This window comes from Zosterops lateralis (assembly GCF_965231275.1).
Source record: "Zosterops lateralis genome assembly, chromosome: 2".
NCBI classification, from domain to species: Eukaryota; Metazoa; Chordata; class Aves; order Passeriformes; family Zosteropidae; genus Zosterops; species Zosterops lateralis.
In genome coordinates this window covers 86,115,512-86,140,332 of record NC_139763.1, presented here as the reverse complement: position 1 = coordinate 86,140,332, position 24,821 = coordinate 86,115,512, and the positions used below count along the sequence as shown (strand labels likewise).

At 40.1% G+C, this 24,821-nt stretch overlaps 1 protein-coding gene across 1 annotated transcript in view; it reads right to left on the bottom strand.

The window, feature by feature from the left end:
- The window catches only part of TENM4 (teneurin transmembrane protein 4), a gene marked incomplete at its 5' end in the record, with an annotated part of 340,098 nt that overhangs the window by 129,552 nt on the left and 185,725 nt on the right, over positions 1-24,821 (bottom strand). The window contains 3 exons of the mRNA XM_083855254.1: positions 9,737-9,937; positions 14,116-14,310; positions 19,418-19,519. Of these exons, the coding sequence (XP_083711380.1) occupies positions 9,737-9,937; positions 14,116-14,310; positions 19,418-19,519 (498 nt within the window). The remainder of the gene's footprint in view (positions 1-9,736; positions 9,938-14,115; positions 14,311-19,417; positions 19,520-24,821) is intronic.

The window sequence follows — 24,821 nt, the reverse complement described above, 5'->3', positions numbered from 1 at the left end:
TTATTTTCTTTCCATGGATGAGAAAATCAAGATTAAAGGATGCTCACTGGAGAATGAAAAGGAATCCATCAGCTTTGCTATCACCCCTCATCAGGAACACTGACCTTCAGCAATGGCTTTGAAATGTGACTTGTGCACCTGAATTTTCACCTCCTGAACACAAAGCCCTGAGGACCATGCCATAATGCCTGCACTGGGGAATGTATATCCTGCATTACAGAGTGACCCTAACCAGGGCACCTCAGTTGGCCTGAATGCTGGCTCTTGTCAGCTTTGCAGGAGGACTGAGTACAGGTCTTCAATGCATGTGCAGGAGGGATAAGTGCAACTCTGCACTTTCAGGAAAGACTGGGTATGAACAAAGGAGGTGTAAAACACATTCAGAACAGAAGAGCAGAGAGTTTTCACTCTAAGCGGTTGAGCTTTATCTAGAAGAAGGGTTGGTAGAATCCCTAATAAAAGAAAAGACCCATCTCTGGCCCTCAACAAGACACAAAAGTTTAACCCCACTTCAGCTTTTTTCCCCACTTTTCTCCTGGTATTTAGTTCTTTGCTGGCATAAACAGTTTTGTGTTTAAATTAAAGACTTCTGCAAATCCCCTTCTAGGTCTCATTTCTCTCTGGAGATCCAAATCAGAAACCCTGATGCCTCTGAGATGCCTAATTTGGAGATGAATAAATAGTCCACAGAGCAGCTCCTCACCTGGTGCTGAGCAGATCCAGGAGATGCATCCATAACTGCCCTGGAACCCAGCCTCCATCTCCAAAATGAGTAATGAAGGAGTTTGGTATAGTAATGTACTTAAAATGATGTATGCCTGTCCTCCAAGACTGAGCCTCTAACTCTGTAAGCATACAGGATCAAGTACAATGGGATTCTTGGGAATTCTTGCCAGAAACAGTAACAGCGAGAACAGGAGTACAATGTACATTATTAGCTTCACAATGTACAGCTGGGAGGTCTTTTAGAAAAGCATCGCACTTCAAAGTGCAATTTCAGCTTGCTTCATATTTGCATAAAGGTCTTCCAGTTCCTGTCTGGAAACTTGTAGTTTCGTGTCATGAAATTCCATTAAACTGCTGTGGTGCTTTTTATCAGCTTCTAGTTTCTACAGTATTTATGCTCTATTTTCATCCTTGCTTTAAATGCTGAGGACTGACCATCATGTTGTGTCTAAAGCATGTCCTCTGTGGCTGTGATTTACTTTTGTACTCGTGTCAAACTTCAATTTATTTATTATTATGAATTCTACTTTAAACTGTCTCTTGTTGTTGAATAGCAGGACATGAAATGCCAGGTATTTTCAGGCTTCAGTCCTGGAGCAGAGATTTGTTGAATAAAAATAAATATCCCAAAGTGCAGGATTGTATTTTTCTCTTTGATGCTTAATTGAATCTCTATGCTTTCTGGGATGTGTTAAAGCTTCCCAGAAAAGAAACAATTCCTAATATATTAAATGAAGCTCCTAAGAAGGATTCTTCTCTGGGCTAGTTTTAATTTCCTCCCTGTCCATAAAGAAGTGATAATTTCACAGCAGAAAAGCATTTTGCTCATGCTTAAAAAGAACTGATTTCTTTTCCAATTCTGTAATTTTTTTTTAATAAATTCAACAGATCATTTACAAATGTGTGTGCTGAAGTGATCACAAGCTAGATATGTTTGGGATTCCCTTACTCACAGCTCAGTCCCAATATGGATTCCTTTCTCTTCAGACAACATTTTGCCAAAGAACTGAGAAATTTTATTATTATTCATCTTCTTCAAAAGGAGACACAGAACACGTATGAAACATGCAGGGCTGATGTATCCAGAAGTTAGATGTCTGTCTGTCCACACAAATGGGAATCAGCAGTAGCTGTTCCAGAAGGTTTTTGTTTGCTATGCTGTCCATATGCCTCAACACTGATCTGAAAATATTACCTTCACTGAAAAGCAGCAGAGCTCTCTCCTAAGGGCTTTCTCACTTCCGCCTGTCAACATCATTAGAAAGTGCTCATTAGTGCAAATTGTGATGGTAGTTTTTAGTATGAACATCTTGTAATTGGGAAGGGGGCAGAGAGAATACACTACTTCCAGGACATCCACCTCAGACAGCTTATAAAATCATAGATTTCTGGCCTTTAGTAGACTCCAATTCACTATATGACAATCACTGGTCTTATATGTCTTTTTCTTGCTTCTGTTTTACTGACTCACAGACTGCTTTCCTTATTATCTAATATTGGACATTCTAACTTAAAATGATACATAGACTCACAGAATGGTTTGGGTTGGAAGGGACATTAAAGACCAGCTTGTTCTACCTCTCTGCCATAGGGAGGGACACCTTCCAAAAGAACAGGTTGCTCAAAGCTCCAGCCAACCCAGCCTTGAACACCTTCAGGGATGAGGCACTCACAGCTTCTCTGGGCAACCTAGTTGAATGTCTCGAATGTGATTTGATGAAGCTGAAAACATCTAATAAACCTTTGCAGGAACTCTGATTGTGATGACCTCCACCTGGGTTGGAGTCTAAGGTCACAGTCACAGGAGGTATCTACCAACAACAGCATGGAATTGACTGAATGCCAGTGGAGAAGCCATGACATGGAACCTACAACCATCCTTGCTGAGCCATGAGTGGCTTTGTCCAGCATAATCAAAGCAGTTCATGGCAGAGACCAACTACACACAAGTATCTCTGCCCTGCTGATATTGCAGCAGTATCCTGGTTAAAAGTGGGAATAGTCAGCAGCAGAGGTCTAAATTCAAAAATTAAAAGACTCCTCCTTTCAAAGTCAAAGTCAGAGAAGAAGCCAAAATTTGGTCGTCTGAGACTTAGTGATACAAAGGATAAGTTCTCAGTGATACAAGCAAACATGCTCAGTCATCCTCAAAACATGATATTTTAACTGTACTCTGTTTTAAACATGGAATTTAGTATCTTGCTGTGGTGTGAAATTTTTCAAACTAGTCACATTAACATGAGCCCCACTGACTCCAACAACATTGCACTTTTCAGTCAAAAAGTCTGCAACACAAAGCATAATTGATCGAAACAAAAAGAACTTTTGAGCTCATGGTGTGACTGCTGAGGTCACACTTGGAGATAGGGAAGAATGTTGAACTGAAACTGGTATGCTGGGAATTAGCCCTAATCATTGTAGGAAACAAATAGGGGATGGAATAGTCTTCCCGCTGCCCTTTGTAGAGGTCCATAAATTTTCACTGATTACTGCTATACAAGAGAAAAGCTTTGCTCATCACAGAATGCCTAGGGTCAATGAGAACCAGGGACTGCTTGTTACATGACTGGACACACACTATTCTCAGCCTGAGACATGACCTAATCAGAGCAAGAGCTTTGTGATCTAATGGTCAGAGACAGACTGATGATATCATTGCTTCCACTGGTTTTGGCCAAGTCTGAAATGACAGCTAGAACACAAGTTTTCAGTTCCTTCAATCTTCCCTTTGTCATTGTGTCTGACCTAGACTGTACGGACTGGTACAGAGAAGTGGTTAAAAGTAAGATCCTAAACACATCCCAGAGCTGACAGGAGTTTGACGTATCTCTGGTTGGTTAGGGAAATCTCCTAAAACAATTTCTCAGCTATCAGATTTAAAGTAGGAATCCATATTTGAAAGGTAAGTCGTATTTTCTATCTTAGTGGGAGTTCTCTGCCTCCCTTTATTACGTCCCTTTCATCTGCTGAGCACAAAGATACTTGGACTTTTGAAGAACTGGACTCCCCACAAAAATAACTGCAGCCCGTTTCAACTATTATTTTTTTTCCACCACATCAGGATCTCCTTACACACATTTTTAATAAACAAAAGGAAAGGGAGTAAAAGGATATTCAAATGAAAGCCTCCCTGAATACTTTTATTTCAAAGGTTTGGGGAGATTTTAGTCTTTTATTGCATTTTTAATAAAAAGCTTAGAAGAGTTTAGAGGCTAAGTTCATCTTGGCAATCGGCAGGCTAAAATCTGTACTCACTAACTCAACTACATTAAAAAATTCATGTTTTTTACAATGATAGTTCTTATTAACACTGTTGATTCTCTAGATTCACTAATTTCTTCACAATCCACAAAGCAGATATTTGCCAGGCAGAGCCGGTGAGAGACTTGTGTGTGCACTGGGCTGTGCATACTTTTCCCTTAGAGGGAAAAGTTTCTTCTTTCCATACAAAATGGGGAAGATCACAAGTTCAGAAATCAGCATGTTGTGCTTCTGCAAGGCAGAGGATGAAATTCCTGCTGGTACAAAACATTTCCTGGCTTTCAATGACCATTAAAGGACCACAGTAAGGCTTTCAGAGATGAGTCTGCAGTTTAGGTATTGAGCCAGAACAGATTTTGATGGTGTCTTCTGAAGATTAGCTTTGAAGACACTTTGCTACCAAAGTTTCAACTGCCCCAGTCTAAAGTTTCTCACAGTTCTGCCAGGGTAAGGAGGTGAACAAGTTACAAGCTGAAGGAAGGGCATTCGAGGTGGCCTTTGATTACATAGCTTTGCCTGGTGAGTTTCTCCGAAGTGATGAAGATGTTTATCAATTTCAGGTGTTGCATCTTGAGGTTTAGTTCTCTTGTTCTTCCTTGTGTGTTTTAAAGCTAAGAAAAAGACACATCAGCAACTTCCTAGGCATTAAAGGGAGTCTTGGTCTCTAGTAGGGTACAAACCTGAATCATGTCAGAGCTGATGTTATATCCATCTTTTACAGAGACATTTTTACCCCTGAAGAAAATGACTGTTTAAAGGAAAACTTACATGAACATTTTCTAAGGATGGATTTTTATCTTGGTGACCTTGGGCATGGCACGAAATTAACATGAGATTTTGTTTTCAAAAGTTGATGCCAGTAAGCCCAAGGAAATTAAATTTTATCACACATGTTGTGTTAGCCCTGGTGTTGTTTGAACAATAGGATATGACATTGATAAAATGTATGAGAACTGCTTCTGTGACTCTGTGTGCGTGTGTGTGTGTGTGTATGTGCAATAGTCTCCTGCACAACTCCTGGTGAAAAAAATAATATTTCAAGGTAAAGGTGCATTTACTTCAACTTGACTCTTTAAAAGAAGTTCATTCTTCATGGTTTCTTTATCTATTAATTGGAATAGGGAAAAGATGCCTGTTTCAATGAACTGTACCAACTTTGTGGTGGGGAACTCTGTTGTGTGCTACCTGAAAGACTTTCACCATTGTTAATTTATGCAACTAAAGTGATAATAAAAAAAACCAGTCATTAACTAAGAGAGAGTCTTAAATGTAATAATTGTTTGTGAATAGCCTTCAATTGATCCATATTCCTTCAGAGTAAATAGGAGCTTTTCCATTGACTTCAATTCACTATGCAATAATTTATAACAATATGGCTTCCCTGCAACCAGAGACATGGATTCACACACTATGCTTGTTTTATTTTTAAATCCAACTTCTCAACCTACTGAAAGTAAGTAAAGTCATGGAAGGTGGGTAAATACCTGGTCTTCTGCTACCCTGTGGCTATTCACACTATTTCCCCACCGTGCTTGGAGGCCAGGTTTATCTAGAAATACCTGCCATTTGTAGCTCTCCACAACCCAATGTAGCAAAGCTTGATAATTTGCATTTGCTTAAGGCAATTTTTTAATGCCTAAATATTTTTGTGATTGTAGACCTTCATAACAAAGTGTGTCTGTAAGTCACTGGGAAGCAGCATTTCATCCCTGCCACAGTGGGGATAAAAGGACAATCATAAAGTCAAATGCCATAACCTCAGAAAACCATGTTAGCAGCAGAAGTGATGAGAGGAGTTATAATAGGACCAAAGTACTGGATTTCATGAGATACGGTCATACAAGCTCAGCCTCAGTCTCTGGCCAGGCATGCTCTCTCAGTCTTTCCAAAATTTGATGTAAAATACCATGATTTCTTACTTTCTTACTGAGCCCCAGCTTCCACTTTCTAAGTCTTATTATTAAATGTACAGCCCACGATTTTATGTCTCCACTGGCAATTGGGGACTACCACATACAAAGTACTATTCCTATTACTGCTCTTCTCCAGTGTATTTTTAAGAGTCTGAAGTACTGCTTAGATGTCAACCATGCATAAACTGCATGAGTCATTATGAATGAGTGATGGAGAAGGAATCCTTATCTGCATGCAGGTCAATCTACAACCACTGTCAACTGCCCAGAAAAAGTCAGTACACTTAAGACACAGAGAACATAATTTCTACTGCTGCTTTGTATATTAAACTTTGCAGTGATTTGAATGAATACTGTGCATATGAAGATGTCAACTACCAAAGACAGAAAAGTGTGAAAATCACTCTTTTAAGTTAGAGGAGAGTGAAGGAATCATTGATTCCTTTAATAATGATTTTGCATCCAAGCCTAATATGGTTTTGATGGGCCTGGGATTATCCTGATGCATCAGTGAGATCCCTCTGGTAAATGGTGCATTCCCCCAATGCAGATGACATGACTCACCTATTCATTTTACTGCAGTCAGCAAACATGTCCTATGGTATGTGGTGTGCTGCCTCTTGATCAGCCAGAAATAGTTGGCCCAGTTTAAATAGGTCAGGAGTGAGACTATTTCACATAGCAAGCTCTGTTTCACACTGCAGCACAGGCCATTTCCTTCTTCCCACTACACTCAGACAATAAGAGGTTAAGAGACCTGCCCCATAATGGCTTCATTAGTTGCCAGATAGGGCTCATAAGAGGTGAAGGCAGATAGCCCCCACAAAAGCCTGGGATACAGAGGATCTGTGATAGCAGATTGGAGGAATGGTGTTAGGATCAGTGGTTCTTAATTGCCTTTCTTATATCACGGATTGCTTTGGATGTTTTAGCTGAATTGGGTTATAAAGGACTTCTTTGAATTTGCTTGTGCAACAGTACTAAGATGCAAAAAGGAAGTGATTTAATTATCCTATAGAGAAATCAAAATATCACTTTTATTCCTCAGTACAAGTTATCTCTGGAATAATTCCTGTACCTTTCTCTAGGATATTCTTTCTAATATTTGGGAATAGGCCAAAAAAACCCCAGTGTATATTGAGGGAAGAGCAATCCTACAAAACTGTCCCTTACATGGAAGGATGGAATATGTTTGAGAAGCATTTTCCCTGAGTGACAACTCTGAGGTAGTATGGCAGCAGCCCTGTCTCAGCATATTGTGGCAGTGGGCAGATACAGAAAGCAAAAAAATCCCAAAACATATCACTACTTCTTCCTACAGTGCAGTTCAGATTGGGAATCTCTCACAAGAGATTGAACTGGCATAGCTTGTCTATGAAGGCTAAGTGGAATGAAAAAAGATAAAATAAACAGGAAACAGAAATCTCTGTAATATTGTTCTGTGAAAAGTGAGGGTTTTACCCAGTAATGTGTTCTCTAAGATTACCACTAAAGGCAGGTAAAATCTACCCACTTAGCTGAAAGATGCAGTCTAAGGTTCAAAGAGGCTCTAGTTTTACTTTCTATGCATGACAATCCAACAACTTCAGCTACTGCTTCCATACTGCCTGATAACCTAAATGAATACAGCATACAGCACTGTAGACAGGTACTATTCTTAACTTCAAGGTGGTAAGAGCTGGAAAATCCACTGCACCTGCTCATATTCTGGGTTTTCAGATAATTATGCTGTTTCCAGGATATGCCTCTCAACGTGGTTTATGAAAGGGGCTGCTCTTGGCACAAATCCATGTGGGCACAGTTCTACAGATTTCGCTGGGACTGAACACAGTCCTAACTGCTTTGCTGAGGGTGGTTTCTGCAAGTACTTAGTTCTTCCCCTTAGTAATTCTGTTCTGTTTGGTCCTGTTTTATAGAACAATAAAAATCTGTTCCTTTTAGATCCTTCTACAGAACCTCCACCCCAGTGGGCTGGGCAGTGTGTTATTACATGCAATAGCATGCCTGCTCACTCTATTTTAATGATGCAAGAAAAGTACCACATATCCTGTGAGTAAATCTGTCTTTCAAATCAAGTCATCAATTCAGTGGAAAGGTCTGGGCTAGAAATGGAAGTTTACAAATCACCGTAGCTGTGATTTTAGCTGTGAGGCACAATAACCTGAATGTTACAAGCAGCTCAGTGAGGAAAAAGGTCTTGGAATGATGCTCAAGTTTGTCTCAAATAACTTCATGCTGCCAAAGAAAGTTTGCACTAGATGGATTTATAAAAGCAGTATAAGGAAAGCTTATAAATCATCTGTACATGACCCTGCAGGTTAACAATGGGAAAGTGAATTCTGTTTGCACACAGAAATAAACATTTTTCCAAATCCATCCTTGCAACCCACAAACCTCTGTACAAATACAGAACAATGACTCAATTACGAATTATGCTACAAACTACAAATACAGGACTACCTTTCCTCTTATAGTGGTTTTAAAAATAAACCCACAGAGTATGGAATTGAAGATGGTAACATGGGGAAAGGAAAAGCTTGGCAACAAATTTATCTTCCCTTCAACGCATGATAGCTTCCCTACTTACATCTGCAAAACTTTTGATCAACCTATTTTCAGCCCCAGGCAAGTAGAGTAGGCCTCCTCTCCTGCTTATTCTTTAGTCCAGTCAATTACACTTTATGACAAGCTTCTAACATCCAGACTAAATGATGATTGTCAAAAGGGTTTTCTTATGTTCCTAGCACCAGTTTATTCAGTTTACCTTATCCTTGGAAATTACTCTCTTAAAATACTTGCAAACAGTTAACCTGATTTTCTTTACTCACGACAGCAATTCCTTAGTGAAAATGTTGTTTACGTAATTTTTCTACTATATCCACTCTCTTAATAGCTTTTTTTTTGAGGGTTGCTTTGCTGAAAATTCCTTTCATTTCACTGCCTATATTGAGATGCCCTGGATTTCTGGCCTAGTTCCACTGCAGTTGTGTAAGGTATAGAAACTGTTATTGCTGGGGTCTCTTTTTTTGTGAGCACACAATACAGGACAAAAGCCAAAGAGGACTGATGCACTATAGGTTCTATTTAATGGGACTATTTAATGTATTTAATGTATTCCACTATTTCTCAGTGTGGCCTCTAAGAGCTAATTGCATTTGGAAGAAAAGGGTCCCGAACAGTTTTTTTTAGCCTTCAATTCACATACCTGATGCAGACTTTGAGCAAGATACCGTTTCAGAGGAGGAATGAAGGTCGCTGTTCCAAACCTCTACACAAAACTGCCCATAAAAATGTGTCTTCTTGGTAGCTGCTTGTACTAATAAATACTTTTACTCAGTAAACTTATTTCTTAGTTGTTAGAGGACAGTCTTAATATCAACCTCATGAGGCACCCATCCTCCTCTAGCCTAGAAAAGCACAAGCTTTGAATTCAGAAGGGAAAGCAGATCTAACAGATTACCAAATCTTCCTTCTTGCTTACAGCCACTAAAGATTATTTAATCATCTCCTAAAAATCAAAACAGACCCTTTAGTGGCTACTAGGGTTCATCAAGAACTATCACCAGAACAAGAAGTTATATGTAGACCATCAATTGTATTTACAGCCATATAATGAACAATAGCAAGCCTAGGTGGCTTTAATGGAGTTATTTATGATATTACTCTATGCTCAGCGATGGTAGCAGAATTATTTATGTAGTTGAGCTATGGAATTTCTCTTTCTGGTCATGTCCTACATGTGCTTCACTGGAATACATCTGTAGCACTTTTTTTGCAGATTTGATTATTTCGCAAAGTTTAACGAAAGACCAAGAGTAAGTCAGCGCTGACGTTACCGATTGAGCAGTCGTGGCCAGTCCAGTTGGGATCGCAGCTGCAGAGCCCAGTATCAGGGAGGAAGGTCCCATGCCCAGAGCACTGATCCAGACAAGTGGCTCTTGGGGTCTCACAATTTGTTCCTCCCCAGCCGACCGAACAGTGACATTCTCCTCGGACACACACGCCTCGCCCCGAGCAGGTAGGATCCATGCAGTCAACTGTGAGGAGGAGGAGGAAGCACACAGAGAAAGCAAATGGGAATTTCAGGAAAAAAGCTTATCAGACTGCTGTCTACACAAACATATTTACACAGTATCTCAAGGTTTCAACCAAAAAGCCCTGCTGCGAACAAAACAGATGCTTCGTGCAAGAAGTCAGTGGCCCTAAAAGGCAGTGAGACCTAAAACCCCTACGTGAAAAACAGAGAAAAATCTAGCTATGAAATTCATTCTTTTATGCAGGTCTGCACTAATAAGTGATCTTTCTGGTAGGAACAGGCTAATACTAATTAAGAATAGAATAAGAATAATATTCTATCGCACATATAGTGTGTCTTCATTTATTCTATTAGAATAACCTAAATTACTATAACTAATGAATTTGAAGCCGAGCCCTAGTTTTCTGAGAGAGAATTTTGCATAAAGGTTCAGCAGAAGCTGACATCCTTATTCTGCAAAATACATGCTTAAATTGAAGAATGTGCTTAAATCTATCCAGGTTTCATGGAGACTTAAAGAAATTTCACATTGAAATATATCCACAAACGTTTTTTCTGGAATAAGGATTAAAACAAAAAATCATGCCTTATTTTATAATAATGTTCTTCTGGTTTTATTTTTGATCAATTAATACTCTTTCTTAAATGTCTGAGGTTTACTTTCCCCCCACAAAGAGGCACTTTCCTAACAAGATCAGAGATCATTTAGTTAGGGTATAGCAATGTACACCAAAAGACCAACTGCACTCCTTCCCTGATTCCTGAGTTATGTTTTGTAGGCAACTGTCAGCTGCTCTGCCCACAGGGGAATTTCACCCAGCAATCAAAAAATATGAAATGCACCAGACACCCTCCCAGAAAAAGCGACTGGAGGAGTAGATCGCCTATTTATAGATAAAAGCTGATAAGACAGAGAAATTCTTCCTGTCTATTGAAACTGTGTGTGGCAGTTCCCTGGGGATTGGTGACAAGTGTCAGTCTGGCTAAGAAGCACAGGAAAACTGTCCAGCTTCTGGCTCTGATAGAGCAGAGCAGAACATGGCCACTGCACACACAGCAGGTTTGTGGTTCAGTTTTTACCCCTGGAAAAGCTAGTAAGAATTCCACTGACCTGTTTAAGATCCAGAAACCTTAAAAGGAAACACAACAGCTGCTCTGATAATTCCCTGGATTCTCAAACCCTTCTCAGTCTGACAAGTAATGGCTCAGTTATTACTATCCCAAGGCATGAGAGAGAATTTTCTTTTTTGTTTGATTCCTGGAGCTCTGCTCATAGCTGGAACAATCCTCAAAAATTTTAAGAGGCTGGAAAGAATGAGTCCATAAATCTCCTTCACTGTTAGCAAGCTGGGAGCGAGGGTGCCAATTTTAGCATGAGACCCTTGAAGCCCTGGCCCTGTTCTTTCTCAGCAGTAATAAGTATGAAAAGGACTAAGGGATGGAGTAGCAGCCTCGTCCGTTCTCAGCAGATGGTTTGAACATAGAGAACAAAGATCACAGGCTAACTGACAAGAGGCTACCTCCAGGCAATTAATCATCCCCTCTGAAGGTCAGTTGGGAAAAAGGTGAGTTTTACAGGGGCCTCCATCACAGGAGGCAGACAATCTGCTATCTCAGCTCTAACACAGACGATTATAGGAGGGGAATGTGCATGTCAGAACCCCCCATTTATCATAATCCCAGGGCCATTTTTCATGTTGAAATGAGCCCTTTCAGAAAATGTCACACACAATGGCTACTTTAATCTCAGCCTCACTAGCTCTATCTCTTTAGGCTTTCTGCACCATCGAAAGGGCCCTGGGACAGGATTACAGGCTTCTGCTTTCTTCTTAATCAATTGCTTAGTGGATTTGGAGTACAATGGTATATTTTTAGGGAGTTTTGCTTGACAAATGTAGCTGCTCAGCTCTGGGAGAAGTAGAGATGGGGAACTGGGCATGAGGGCAGAGCAGATAAGATCTAGTATACCTGGAAAAGAAAAAAAATAAGCACATGTCTGTGTTGTTGGTTGGAAAATGTCCTAAATGGTCAAACTCTTGGTTGGAAAATGCCCTGTTCATAGTTCAGCCTTGTGCAGAATCTTGCCAGGAAGATAAATCATGCAACAAGCAAGGTTAGTGCCTCTTCTACACTTTTCCCCAATATGCTTCATGCTTCATTGGTCACACAAGTTATTAGGCTTATTCGGTGCCCAAAGAGTAACTTCTCATATTTCACTGCTTAAATTTGCTCCCCTCCCTGCAAGGTCTCGCTGGCTTAGGCCATGCCTTATAAAATATGAGCCAATAAACTAAGGAAGGAGAAAAGAAAAACTTGCGTAGGCTTGTTGGCTGATGTTTTATAAACATTGCTGAACTTCTATGGGGGAAGAAGAAAAGACAGAAGAAACCCTGGAATGAAAACCCATTATAAACATGGACCAAGCAGTGAAGCTACGAGAACTGAGAAATAATAAAAAGTAATCAATACCAGATGGCCCTTCTTAGAAGAGAAATTAAAGAGTAAAAGCAATTTAAAAAATAGTATAAATCAACTTTTTTACTAAATCTAAATATGTGTATATATATTTTCAAGATTTCCCACATGGCATATTTCTGAGTTGCTTCTCTCCTCACAACATAATACAAATTATGCCTTGAATATCAAAAACATGCATGCTTGGAAAAATACTAAACAGCCCATAAGAAAAACCATGTTCTCTTTGTTCTTCCTCCTTTTTCAAGTTTTGACCTAATGGGACTGACACTGTCCCCCACTACAGTGATAACATAAAATAACTGAACTGTGCCTGGCTTTTCTGCTTTAAACGTGACCAGGGAAATAAAGGTTCCTGTTAGAAAAAGGGCAAATCTCACTCTGATTTACACACATTAAACACTTCTGGCTGGAGGCAAAATCAGGATCTTTTCATTTCTGTTTATCCAGTAAAGATATGATCTAGTAAATAGGAGGTCTAGAGAGATGCTTTAAAGATACTTCAGTAGTCACAATCTTTGGGTTTTGCATGCCCCACAGCTTCACTGAATTGTGCTTTAAGCCAAAATGAGGCTTTCTCAAGAGATGCCTTATTGTTATAAAAGCTGATACTGTCTTCGTCTCTAACATTTACTGAAGCCATGCTCATCAAAGGTATCCCACTCCAATACGTTTAACACATCAAAAGAATTGCTAGATTAGATGCCATTTGAATGTCTGAATCCAATCCAGCCTATTTTCATTGCCTATAAAATAAAGCCATTTCAGATAAATCTTTATCCTGCATACATGAAGACAACCATAAATTAGTTCAAGCCGTTGTCATTCTTAAATGTATCAAATGACGTCTTTAATCTATCAAGTGGTGAAGAGGCCTTACATATGTACTTGTAGAAGTGCAATTTAAGAATAATTATTTATCAAGTCACCAGCATAGAACTCTGAGAATAGTTTTCAAAATTTTTAAACATTATTCTTTAAATAATATACTTTTGGATGTATTTTTATACTTTCTGAATGATTTATACACTTGCAAAACTGTCCAGTTTTTCATTTGCAGTAAGAAGCAGTCACAGACTCTGGAAGATAAAGGTTTTTGTTGGCAGGTGAGTTCCTACACAAAAAGATTAAAGATAAATACTAAAAGTAGCCGTAAATCTAAATGTAAATGAGAAATGTTTGGGGGCTAATGTGAAAAAAAAAAGCTGTGGAAGAGCCATTAAAATAATATCTGACTTTGAAGCAGAATTAATTCAAGTCCTGAGCATTTCTAAGCTTTTAAAGCTGACAAGGATCAGGGACTTTCTCTCACACGCCACCATTTTGTGTATGTAAGCAACTGAAATTGCTTGGCATAGCGCAGCAGAGAAGAAAGCACTGTAAAAGTAATTATACGTTTAGATGTGTAAATGGAAACGATGCTTTAATAAGAACATTTGAACATATGATTAGATGTTCTGGTCTTTCAACTAGATTCTTCTATCTGAAGCATTTGATGGCTTTTCATCCAATTATTGAACAAGTATGATAGCTAACGAGAAGTTATGACAACATATCATTTTTATGTTGTATCCATCTATTGTATCTCTAAGGTGCCTATTACTGTTCTGTTTAAGTGCCAGTCCAATTCTGAATTGCCTCCATCCATATAATTACAGAACAACAATCAAAGCAAAAGGCTAATTTAATGCATCTTGCAAATACCTTCTTCACAGCTCTCGCCTTTGTATCCCGGGTTGCAGATACAGGTGCCCATGATGCACGTGCCGTGGTTATTGCAGGAGACATCAATACACTGGTTGGTTGGGACATCACACTCCGCTCCCTTCCAGCCACTGTGGCACAAGCACCTTCCTTTCATGTACTGCCCATTTCCACTGCACAGCACTGGGCAGGATGCTATGGACAGACAACAAAAAAAACCACATCAAAACAAATGGAAAATCACTTCAAAAAGGAGCACAAGAGCCTAGCATGTGATTTACATTCTTTGTACACAGTCTTCACCGGGGTATGTTGCTGTTTGTTTTGCCAAAACCAAATCTTTCACATGGATGATGCCCAGCTTGTTAAGTGTATTCTCCTGTGAGTGTTTAAAACAAACAAAAAGTGCCCTTAAGTTAGACTATCTTCTTGCTTTGTGTCTCTGATACCTTATATTCACTAAACAAACTCACAGGTTTTTTATATTCTGATTTTACAATGTACGATGTCTTCTTTCAGCAGTATCACTGACTTTAGATTGCTTATCACTACCCCTGACCTGCTGCCAGACTTTCCTTGACACTGCCTCTGCTGTGGACCTCAGTGGCACACAGATCACTCCCCTCTTTTTTTCTGGGTTAACACCCAGCTTTATGGCTTTCAGTTGCTTTGCTCAGAGCCCAAAATGCCACACTGCGACTATTTCCCTGATTTAGCTTATGTCATATCATCAGCTACCAACTTTCTCCCCTGGAAGGGTTGTCAAGCACTGGAACAAGCTGCCCAGGGAAGTGACTCAGTCACCATCCCTGGTGGAATTTAAAAGATGTGTAGATGTGGAAAATGGATTAGGGATATGGATTAGTGGCGGACTTGGCAGTGCTGCGTAAATAGCTGAACTTGATGAAAAGAGTTTTAGAGGTCTTTTCCAACTTTAACAATTCAGTTCTAACTGAATGTCCAGCCCCCATTTTTGGTTATCACCTCTGCTGGACTCAATTCATCGCCAGCCACAACACAAAATTGGCCTCTACTGCTTCCGAGCTCCCTGTAATAAAAGCTGTGTAAATCTATCCTCTGAAATTTGTATCATTAATAAAGGGTTCATAAAAGGATTTTTAATTGTCCTTGTTTTTAATTGTCCTTGTCAGCAAAGTCAGCTGACTCTCAAGGCCACACAGATACAGGATTTCTTTCCTGTGATAAAGTGAAGAAGAGGAAGATGACAAGCTCAAGCTGTGGCATGATGGATCCCAGGATTAAGCATTCTCAGAGCTAAATTTGGAAACTGCCAGGCAGAACTGGATGGGATAAACTGATGGATACAGAACAGGTTCCCCAAGGAAGAAGAGGGCATCAAGGACCAAACCTTAGCCTCCATGACCACAGCTTTTTGTAATCACTGCTCTCCAAGCCTTCTCCAGCTCCTTTCAGATGATGCCTTCTCCTTACTCCATTCTCCATACCAGCCACATTATGTTCCTTTTGTCCTTTGCTCTGATTTTCCCAAAGAAGATGCTGATTTCAGTCCCTCAGAAACAATAGGCTTTTCCTATTCACTCTACCTTGAAACTTCTTGCTTAAGTCCTGTTCTCTTTAATTTCATTTTGCTGAAACTCAGTTGCAAGGACATATATTCAACACAGACTGCTCTTGTTCAGTGTTGCACATCAGCCTTAGGTAAGAGCAGCTGGCCTTCTCATCTGCCCCTCAGAAAGACAATTTATGAACAATTTTATGCAGGACAAATGTGAAATGAATATTCCATTCTGCTGCTTAAGTCAACTGCATTAGGTATGTGATAAAGCCTCTTTTGCTTTGTTCCTGACTTTGAATATGTGTGGGAAGGGGTCTTACATGGTTAAGGAAAGCTTTCCTCTACTTCTCTTCCCATCTTTTCAGACAGTAATCTCACAAAGCGCATCATGAGTTGTTTCCACATGTCCTTGTACTCAAGCCAGTTTGAGTGTTCCAGAACTACAGCAGCCTCAAAAAAATACAAAGCATTGCCAACTCTGACTATTAAACCAGTTTGATATGCAGTGAACTGCCTGACCAAGATAAAAGAGGCTGAGGAAAGAAAGGAATTTGGCAACTGATATTACCAAGGAGCACTCTGTTCATTTGAAAGGAAACACATTGCAGTGGTGCCTTGCAAGTGCATCATTTGCAAGATGGTATCTACCTACACAATGTAAGACTTGTTTAAGATACACCATGTTGTGTGCATGGCTCACAGCACACTCACTCTGTAATTTCACAAATCAGCTAAGTGATGGAATTTTCTGCCCCTCCCATCTCAAATTTCAATGCTCAGTAATGGATGTTGTTCTTTCAAAGCACTGGCAGGGGATAGTCCGCAGTTCTTTTCAATAAGATGAAAGAATAACTGCCTTTAACCAGGGAGAGGTTGCTGAGAAAGGCTTACATGATTCTTGACAGGACAGCTGATCCTTCAGTAAAAGATCAGATATATTACTGGCCATCTGCAGTGACACTGACACTCCACAGAGCCTTCAGTGGAGAACACCTTCACATTGCCTGGAAAGCACTGCTACAAATGTCAAGGCAATGGTGAGAACAAGACCTCCTCTGTAGCATGCAATAACGAATAAAGACAAAAGAGATTTCTGAATTTTTTCTCCTGTTACTTGTGCAACTCTTTTCCGTATATAAATATATATAATTATTATCTGATCATTCAGATTGTAACAATGTCTATGATGATAAAATTACAGTAATTTTCTAGTGTAGTAATGATAGCAGCAACCCAAATGCATACTCTGTTTCTTGCAAAGTTGAGCATCAGAGAGTAAGATTGTTTGTTTGTTTGTTTACTATATACAGAACTTGAAAACACCACTTCCCATGTCCAAGAAAACCTTCAAAAAGCCTATGGAATACACTTCTGGTGACTTGATCTCATTTATTTTGTTTAAAATAATTGGTTAATAATAATAATTAATTAATAATTAACCATTACTAAAAGGAGAAAGGCTTTCTGCTCCAGTTCCCCATTCATTTGGGTGGTGAATAACAAGGCTGAATTGAAACAAAGGAACACCCAGGAAATCCATAGAATTCTTCATGTGAGCAGGAACCTGCTTATTTAAGGATTACCGCTCTGTACAGGGATTGTGAAGGGCTGCAGATGGATACTGTAACAGCCTTACACATGCTGCTCTTCGAGGGATTTGTAGGTCAAGAGAAGAATCTTGGATGCCCCTGAAAACCAACAGGGGCAATGCTGGGATCCTTGGATCTCATCCTCATAGCAACATAATCTATTTAACTCACGCCCAGTGAGTGGAAATGCATACATAAATACAATTTTGGCACTCCAGGTATTATTCTGTCTTCCTAAAGGCAGAGTGCAAGCTGTGATCTCAACCCAGATGATTCTGAACAAAAAGACCGAGTTGAATAAAAGGTGTTCATAGCAGCTAGAGCATGTGCTCTGATCAGATGGGAGAGACTCACATGGCTCCACTGTAAAGCCTGAGAAGGTTTGGGATACAGCCCAGGAGGGGAGGTGAGCTCCTCTGAAAGTGGATTCAGAACAAGAGTTAAAGTATTCTGACTCACAGTGAAGAAAGTTCTTCTCCACAGACTCCACAGGGAGCTTGAGGGGAAGAAGCCCTGAACTTCTGCCCCTACTGAAAGTTAGGAGGTGAGAGCTGGAATATGCTATGGGACATGGAAAAAACTCCTTTTGTCTAGAGCTCCAGGGATTTGAAAAGGAGCTTGGAAATGCAAACCAAGTGTAAGGAAATGCAAACCAAGTGTAACCTGAGTCAGCAAGAAGTTTGACATAACAGCTCTCAGGGACGCAGCTTGCCACATCCATCTTACTGGGCTGTGAACTCTGAAACCCCAACCCCGGCGGGTTCATCCCAGCCTGGCTGCCTCTGCAGGGAGCTCCCGCCTGCCCTGGGGGGGCGCGGCTCCTTATCTCTGTCTCCTGGCTCGCTGCTGGGATGTGACCCAGCTCGGCTGGAGGGGGAGAGGGCCGGGGTTGGACAGAGTTTAGCTCTCTCTTGGGAAGGCGCCAGCCTGCTTACCAAAGCGGCGATGAGCTGGAGTGAAGGCTTGACCTGCAGCCTCACCGAAGCTCCTTGGGTGGGCACTAATGTTTTATGCTACCTCCCTCCCCAGATTTATAAATCTGTACTTAGTTTGTTGGACTGCTTGAGCCAAAAAAGGCCCTTGAAAAGGTTGATGCACAGTATCCTGTCAGTTCCCACATGCAAGGTTTTGATATCTTGGTTTGAAATGTGTTCTTACTAAAAGTATTTCAGCTTGTTTTTTAAATGTTTAAATAACCCAAAAAACTCAGGCCAAAGAAAACCCTTCCAAAGCCATTTATTAAAAATACTTATCACTTGAGCAGAAAAATGTATTATACTGTTTACTGGGGTAAGTCTCCTTCCCAGTCCTTCCAGTGTTTTTACTTCTGGCCAGAGTAACCAGATGTTCTGCCATTATTCCACTCCTAGCCTTACTCCAACCCTGCCCTATTCCTCACAGCCAGGCTCAGGCAGATTTGCAAAGTATTTTTTGTATCTCAAAAGAAAGTATATATTATCGTGTCATCCCACACTGATAAAAGTGCTCTGCTAAACAAACCATAGTGCCACATTTGTAAATCATGTTTTCTAAAGTCACTTCCAGAGAGAAAATTTCCAGTGTGACATTTTGCCTCTCCACAAGAAGCCCAAGCGGTTGCGCTGTTGCTAAGGGCACAGCAGTCACAATTAGTATAGCATCATAGTGTCATTAAGGTTGGAAATGCTCTCCAAGATCAAGTCCACCTCCCAGGCCAGCACTGCCAGCCCACTACTAAACCATGTCCCTAAATGCCACACCTACACTCCCAGAGATGGTGATTCCCTAAGCAGCCTGACAAACCTTTGCTGAAGAAATTTTTCCCGATAGCTGATCTAAACCTCCCCTGGCACAGCTGGAGGATGTTTCCTCTTGTCCTATTACTTATAACTTGGGAGAAGAGACTGAACCCCACCTGGATACATCCTCCTTTCAGGCAGTTGTAGATACCAATAAGATGTCTCCTGAGCCTCCTTTTCTCCAAAGTGAACACCCCTGGATCCCTCAGCTGCTGAGCCAAATTTTAGCAAATTTGTAGCAAACAAATTCAACAGTTCAACTTGTTTCCATTCTACTGCAGCATTCCCACACTGGGTGAAGAGTACTTTGCAAAAGGCATCATCATGAATATGATTTCCAGAAGAAAAATGTTAACTGAATGGGAGAGTGGAACAGTTAATCAAGTATAAATTCCTACCTCTGCCACAGTCAGGACCCAGAAAGCCAAGGAAGCAATGGCAAGTCCCAGACACACAGTCTCCATTCCCATAGCAATTACTGGGACAGTTATCCACTGATTCTGGAAAACAAAAGAGAATTCAAACACTTCTTTAGGCAAGAAAACACTTCTGAGTTTAGGAGGGCTCTGGATGGGCAGGACAGTTGAAACTTCAAAGCAATTGCTGCACTCAGGGAGAAAGCATTAGTGTGACCTGCACAAAACCCTGCTCATCTATTTACACCAATGGATGGTTCCACTGCAAATCCTGTGATTAAATATGAGCTGCTCAGCACCCACCATCTTTGGCATTCTCTCAGTACTCAAAACCTTCCAAATGTTTTTTTCTTCCTGTATATTTTTATGACCATTTTTCCTCTTTGAATTTATTGCAGGGATGCAGTACAAACCATTCTCATGGCAGAACATGCACTTTTGGTCCAGTTTTGTTGACTTGATTAAGTGACCTTGAGGCATTTACTTGTGCCAAAAAGAGCTGAGTGATGATAGATATGTTCCCCTATGAATTCAGACTCTTAGTTCATCCTATCTCCCTGCTCAAGAAATACTTCTAGCCAAATTTCTTCTTATTTGCTCTGCAATATTATATTGAATATAATACATTATACATCATATAATTTATATCTTTAACAGCTCAAAGTGCTGGGGCTAATATTCTATTTGGTGGAATAGGTCTATTCCACATTTTCTTCTGTTTCTAGTTATCATCTTAAATTCCCTGACTTTGGCAAAAAAACTCACCAGCTATTAATTTTTCAGGGGAAGTTAACAGGTAAGCAAAATGTTATCTAGCATTTCTCTTTTGAGGAGAGCTCAGAATATTGGGGCTAAAACACATCTTTCATAAAAGAATAACACAAGCTGGTAAACACATCCAAAAGAGAATGAAAATAATCTTATTTTCTTACACTAAACTGTGAGTGAATACTGAATAAACGTGAGTGGGGCTTTGAAACATATTGTAATAAATACCATGATTCATTCTACAGTGCTATTTCACATTTTCTCTGAGGGAAATTCCTATCAGATGAAAACTGGATTTGGTTATACAGCAAGGGCACTGGTGATACACATGGAGTGGGGTGAATATCTCACCCTCTGAATAATGACTGCATTTGCACAGACCTACTTCACGAGACCTTGTGGGAGCAAAGTTATTTGTAAACTCCCAATCAGTGCAAGTGAAGAGAACCAGCAGCAGCAGAGATGTGCAGATTAGCTTCTAATCACAAATGAAAGGAAGCTGGTTTCTGGATGGGTGTTTGCCAAAGAGCAGAAGGTTTCTGAAGGACATTTTAAAGGCTGTGGTGTAATTTAATCATTCATAAAGGACAACAGCAATTTTAAATAATGGAACCAGTTCAAAGCATTTATGTTTAAAGTCCTGGCTTCAGACATCTCATAAGTAGATAGCTCCATGCAGCAAGAAAGGTACAAGTGCTGTCAGTTCTCTAACACTCAGTAGTTAAGCAGGTATTCACTTGATGGCATATGGAAATACAGTCACAACATGCAGTCAACCCTTTAGGCTTGAGCTGCCATCTTTATTCCAATCAAAGAGCAGCCATGCTTCCTAGAATAGAGAAATAATGATTCAGGTCTTGCGCATTTATACTGATATTTAGGAATATAATATCTCACTTCATAGTAGGTATAAACAGAAATCTATCCTGTAAATTGAAGTTAATAGTAGCTCATGTGTATACAATCTTCAGAACGTTGACATGGGTTAATGTCACTGCTGAAAACAAAAATGAATTCACTTTATGCCTTTTTTCTCTAAGCTTTTTTTTACAATACTTACATTTTTCTTTTTTTTCAAGAAATACACACAGAGATTTAGGAAACAGAAGTTACTTAGGTACATACTTGCACGCATGAAGAACATACAGAGCATACAGAGTGTGAGTTCTGTGAAACAAGATAACGAGACAAGCAAGGAGATTTAACTGCTCCTGTTGCTGAAAGGGTCAGTCCTTTTCCTCTAATCTTCTCATCCTAAGAACAACTCTAAGCTCCCTCTTCTTGTGCTGGTTCTGGCACTTGTCAGACCTTCCAATGAGGTGGTTAAGCTCAAAAGGTGGCAAAAAAAATGAATGCAGCAGAAAAAAAATAGGGTTTTTTTGATTTTTTTTTCTGCTGCCTGAAAACTGGGAAGAGAAGGGCAATGCTATTCAGCATCAGTGCAGTTGTCCCATGACACCTCACCACCCCAGTGTCACGCTGGGTCAGGGGCTGCAAGGTGGAGCAACACTGCATAGATGTAACACCTGTGACCTTTGAAGTCAAGGGGAATACCTCAGGGCCTGATGCAGGAAAAACGCGCAGTGTTAACAACACCTTCAGAATATTAACAATTATTTTTAAAACATTTTTCCCGAGTTTTTGCTTTAATGTACTAAACTTAGATCTTGAAAAGGAGTAAATATCTATATAGCTTTCTTGGTATGTTTTTGTAACATAATATTTAAGCAAAATAGTAAAAGAACCCACAGAAACATCTAGAAAGTATCTAAAAAGTAGCATAACCACGAGAACTATTCCAAAGTGTGACAATGCACCACATCAGCCAAATGGTAATCTTTGTTACTGGAAACAATATTTTGCAGTTACAGGGGTTCAGCTGGTGCGTCTGTGATGCCTAGGACAAGACAGGCAAGACTCTGCACACCAGTTCGAGGTCCACTGCAGATTAAGCTGAATTACTTTATCCAGTACAATGTATAAAGGGATTTAGAAGTTCAGAGTGACCACAGAAATGGAGCAGACCCGTGCTTAGATAACCAACCTTTCCAGAATTTCTGGGTGAATCCATGTAAGAACTTTACTCTGGTGGTGCATCCTTTCCTCTTCTGACTAGTTCAGCATATACATCTATAACTGGTCAGATCCCTGCTGATAGTGACTGACACTAACGCATTAAAAAAAAATTCACATCTCTTCTCTGGTTCATATGCAGATGTGGCATTTCTCATTATAAAGCTGCAGTGATATGCACACATATCACTTCATCTATCACTATCTCCTCAACCTTTGGTTTCCCAGACACTTTGCAAGAGTCTGCTCATACTGCATACTGCTTCATGCCATACAGTGGCTAACTCAAAATGAATTAAAAACAGGTGGATGAAACCCATTTTACCTTCCTGAAGCACCTCAGTAGCTCTCACCTGTCATCTGAATACCCTCTACTATTAATAGAGTAGGCTTTTAAAAATCCTTTGGTCCCATTTCACTGCTTTCTCAGATGTCCCTTGTTTTTCCAATATAACCAAAAGTAACATTTTTAATGTATTCTCATTTTACACTACTTCTATTTGCCCTGGAACAACCTGTCTGGTAAAAGATAAGATGAAGTGAAAAGAAACTTTACTTCCCATGTGACTTGTGCCACTTGCTGTTTTTTAGCAGTTACGAATGCAAACTTTCCTGGTGATTCAGGGCAATTAAGGTCTTCACACACTCCCAAAAGTTCTTCACCACTGAGAATCAATTCTGAAAAGCGATGAAGATTCATGCAGTGCATCTTTGTCTCAAAGCTACTTCCAAACAACTCCAAAGTACTTCCATAGAGGAAGTGTTAGATGAACATACTTTTTTTCCCCTCAGAAACTCCAGAGCTAATGAGCACAAGCAAGGCTGAGACAGGCTTGTGAACAGCACATCTGCAAGTTGTGTGTGCAACACTGAGCATGCTCCTATTTGTATCCTTAGGCAGAATAAACATGGAATTTCTTTTTACTTTGAAGATTGCAGGCATTAGCAAGTTATACTCACTCAAAGCTTTTCATAAAAACCTCTGTTTTCATCCTAGAACTCAATTTTGTTTCAGTGGTTACAGGCTGCCAGTTGGGCATGTCAGACAATTTTCTGGCCCTTCTGGAATGTGTAAGTGTATACACACTCATTCACCCTGCTCTAACACCTATATTTCATGCTAAACAGGAGGACACGGATGACTTGGCATCAGAAATTAGGGAGTTGTGATGGGAGAACCCTGGAAAGAATGAAGAATCAGACATTTTCAGAAGCTAGGGCTTAGCCAAATTATAATCATATGGGATAGAAGGGACACAACTTTAACATTCAGGGAGTCCCTAAGTCAGTGGCAGAAAGCAGCGTTTTTTCTTTTGAGTATGTTCACAGTCAACATTGCCACAGAGGTGACACACTAACAGTCAATAACTGAAAACAGGCCACTGCAGTTATGGCTAGCTTCTAGTCTCCATTATACAACTTATTCTGTAAGCTGTTCACATAATTAGAGAAGTATTTTCCAATATATACAAAATTCCATATGGTGTTTTATGAATAGTACCATGGGAACTCCTTGAGAGAATCATGACGATGTTTTTGTTTTGTTTCATTTAATTGTTAAAGTTCACTGTGAGACCATGAACAATTCTTTTTTAGAAAGATATATATGTTCTCTGTTTCCAGTATGATTCCCACAGTTTTCTCTTGGCTTCCAAATCCCCAAAGAGATCTGACTGAGAACAGCTGGCAAGGGCAGAGATTAATAATTGTAGGGCCAGCCAATGGATGATGCATGATGCCTTCATCAGGTTTTGCTATAGTGTCCAAAGAGAACACTGAAAACACAGTTTCCATGCCACCTTCCCACCACCACTGGCAGCAGGAGTGAAACTTCCAAAAGCAAACAACTCACACCATGGGCACCCTGGGAAAACTTGAGGTGGTGGGGTTTCTAATAGGGAATGCAGAAGCTTGCCGATGGAATTACATGTTCTGCCAGCTTCACAATCTAATTAGCAAGTGAAAAAACAAGTCATTTTATGGATCACAGAATCACTGAATGGTTTTGATCGGAAGGGACCTTAAAGACCACACAGTTCCAATTCCCCTGCCACAAGTGGAGATACCTTCCACTAGATTAAGTTGCTCCAAAGCCCATCCAAAGTGGCCTTGAACACCTCCACGGATGCATCAGCCACAGTTTCTCTGGGCAGCCTGTGCCAGTGTCTTATCACACAGTGACAAATTTCTTCCTAATATCTAATCTAAACCTGCCCACTTGTCAATTTAAAGCCATTCCTCCTTGTCCTATCACTCCATGCGCTTGTAGAAAGTCCTGCTCCAGCTCTTTTGTAGCTCCTTTAGGTACTGGAAGAGCTCTAAGGTCTCCCTGGCACCTTCTCTTCTCTAGGCTGAGCAACCCCAACTCCCTCAGCCTGTCTCCACTGGAGAAGTGCTAAAGCCCTCTGAGCATCTTCGCAGTTCTTCTCCATTATAAATATCCTCGTATTTCTCTGAGAGAGAGTCTAAATTATGTAACGAGACACTTGGTCTTCAGATCCACACTGTCTCATTTTGAAGAATGGCATGGAAATGCCCTGTCTGA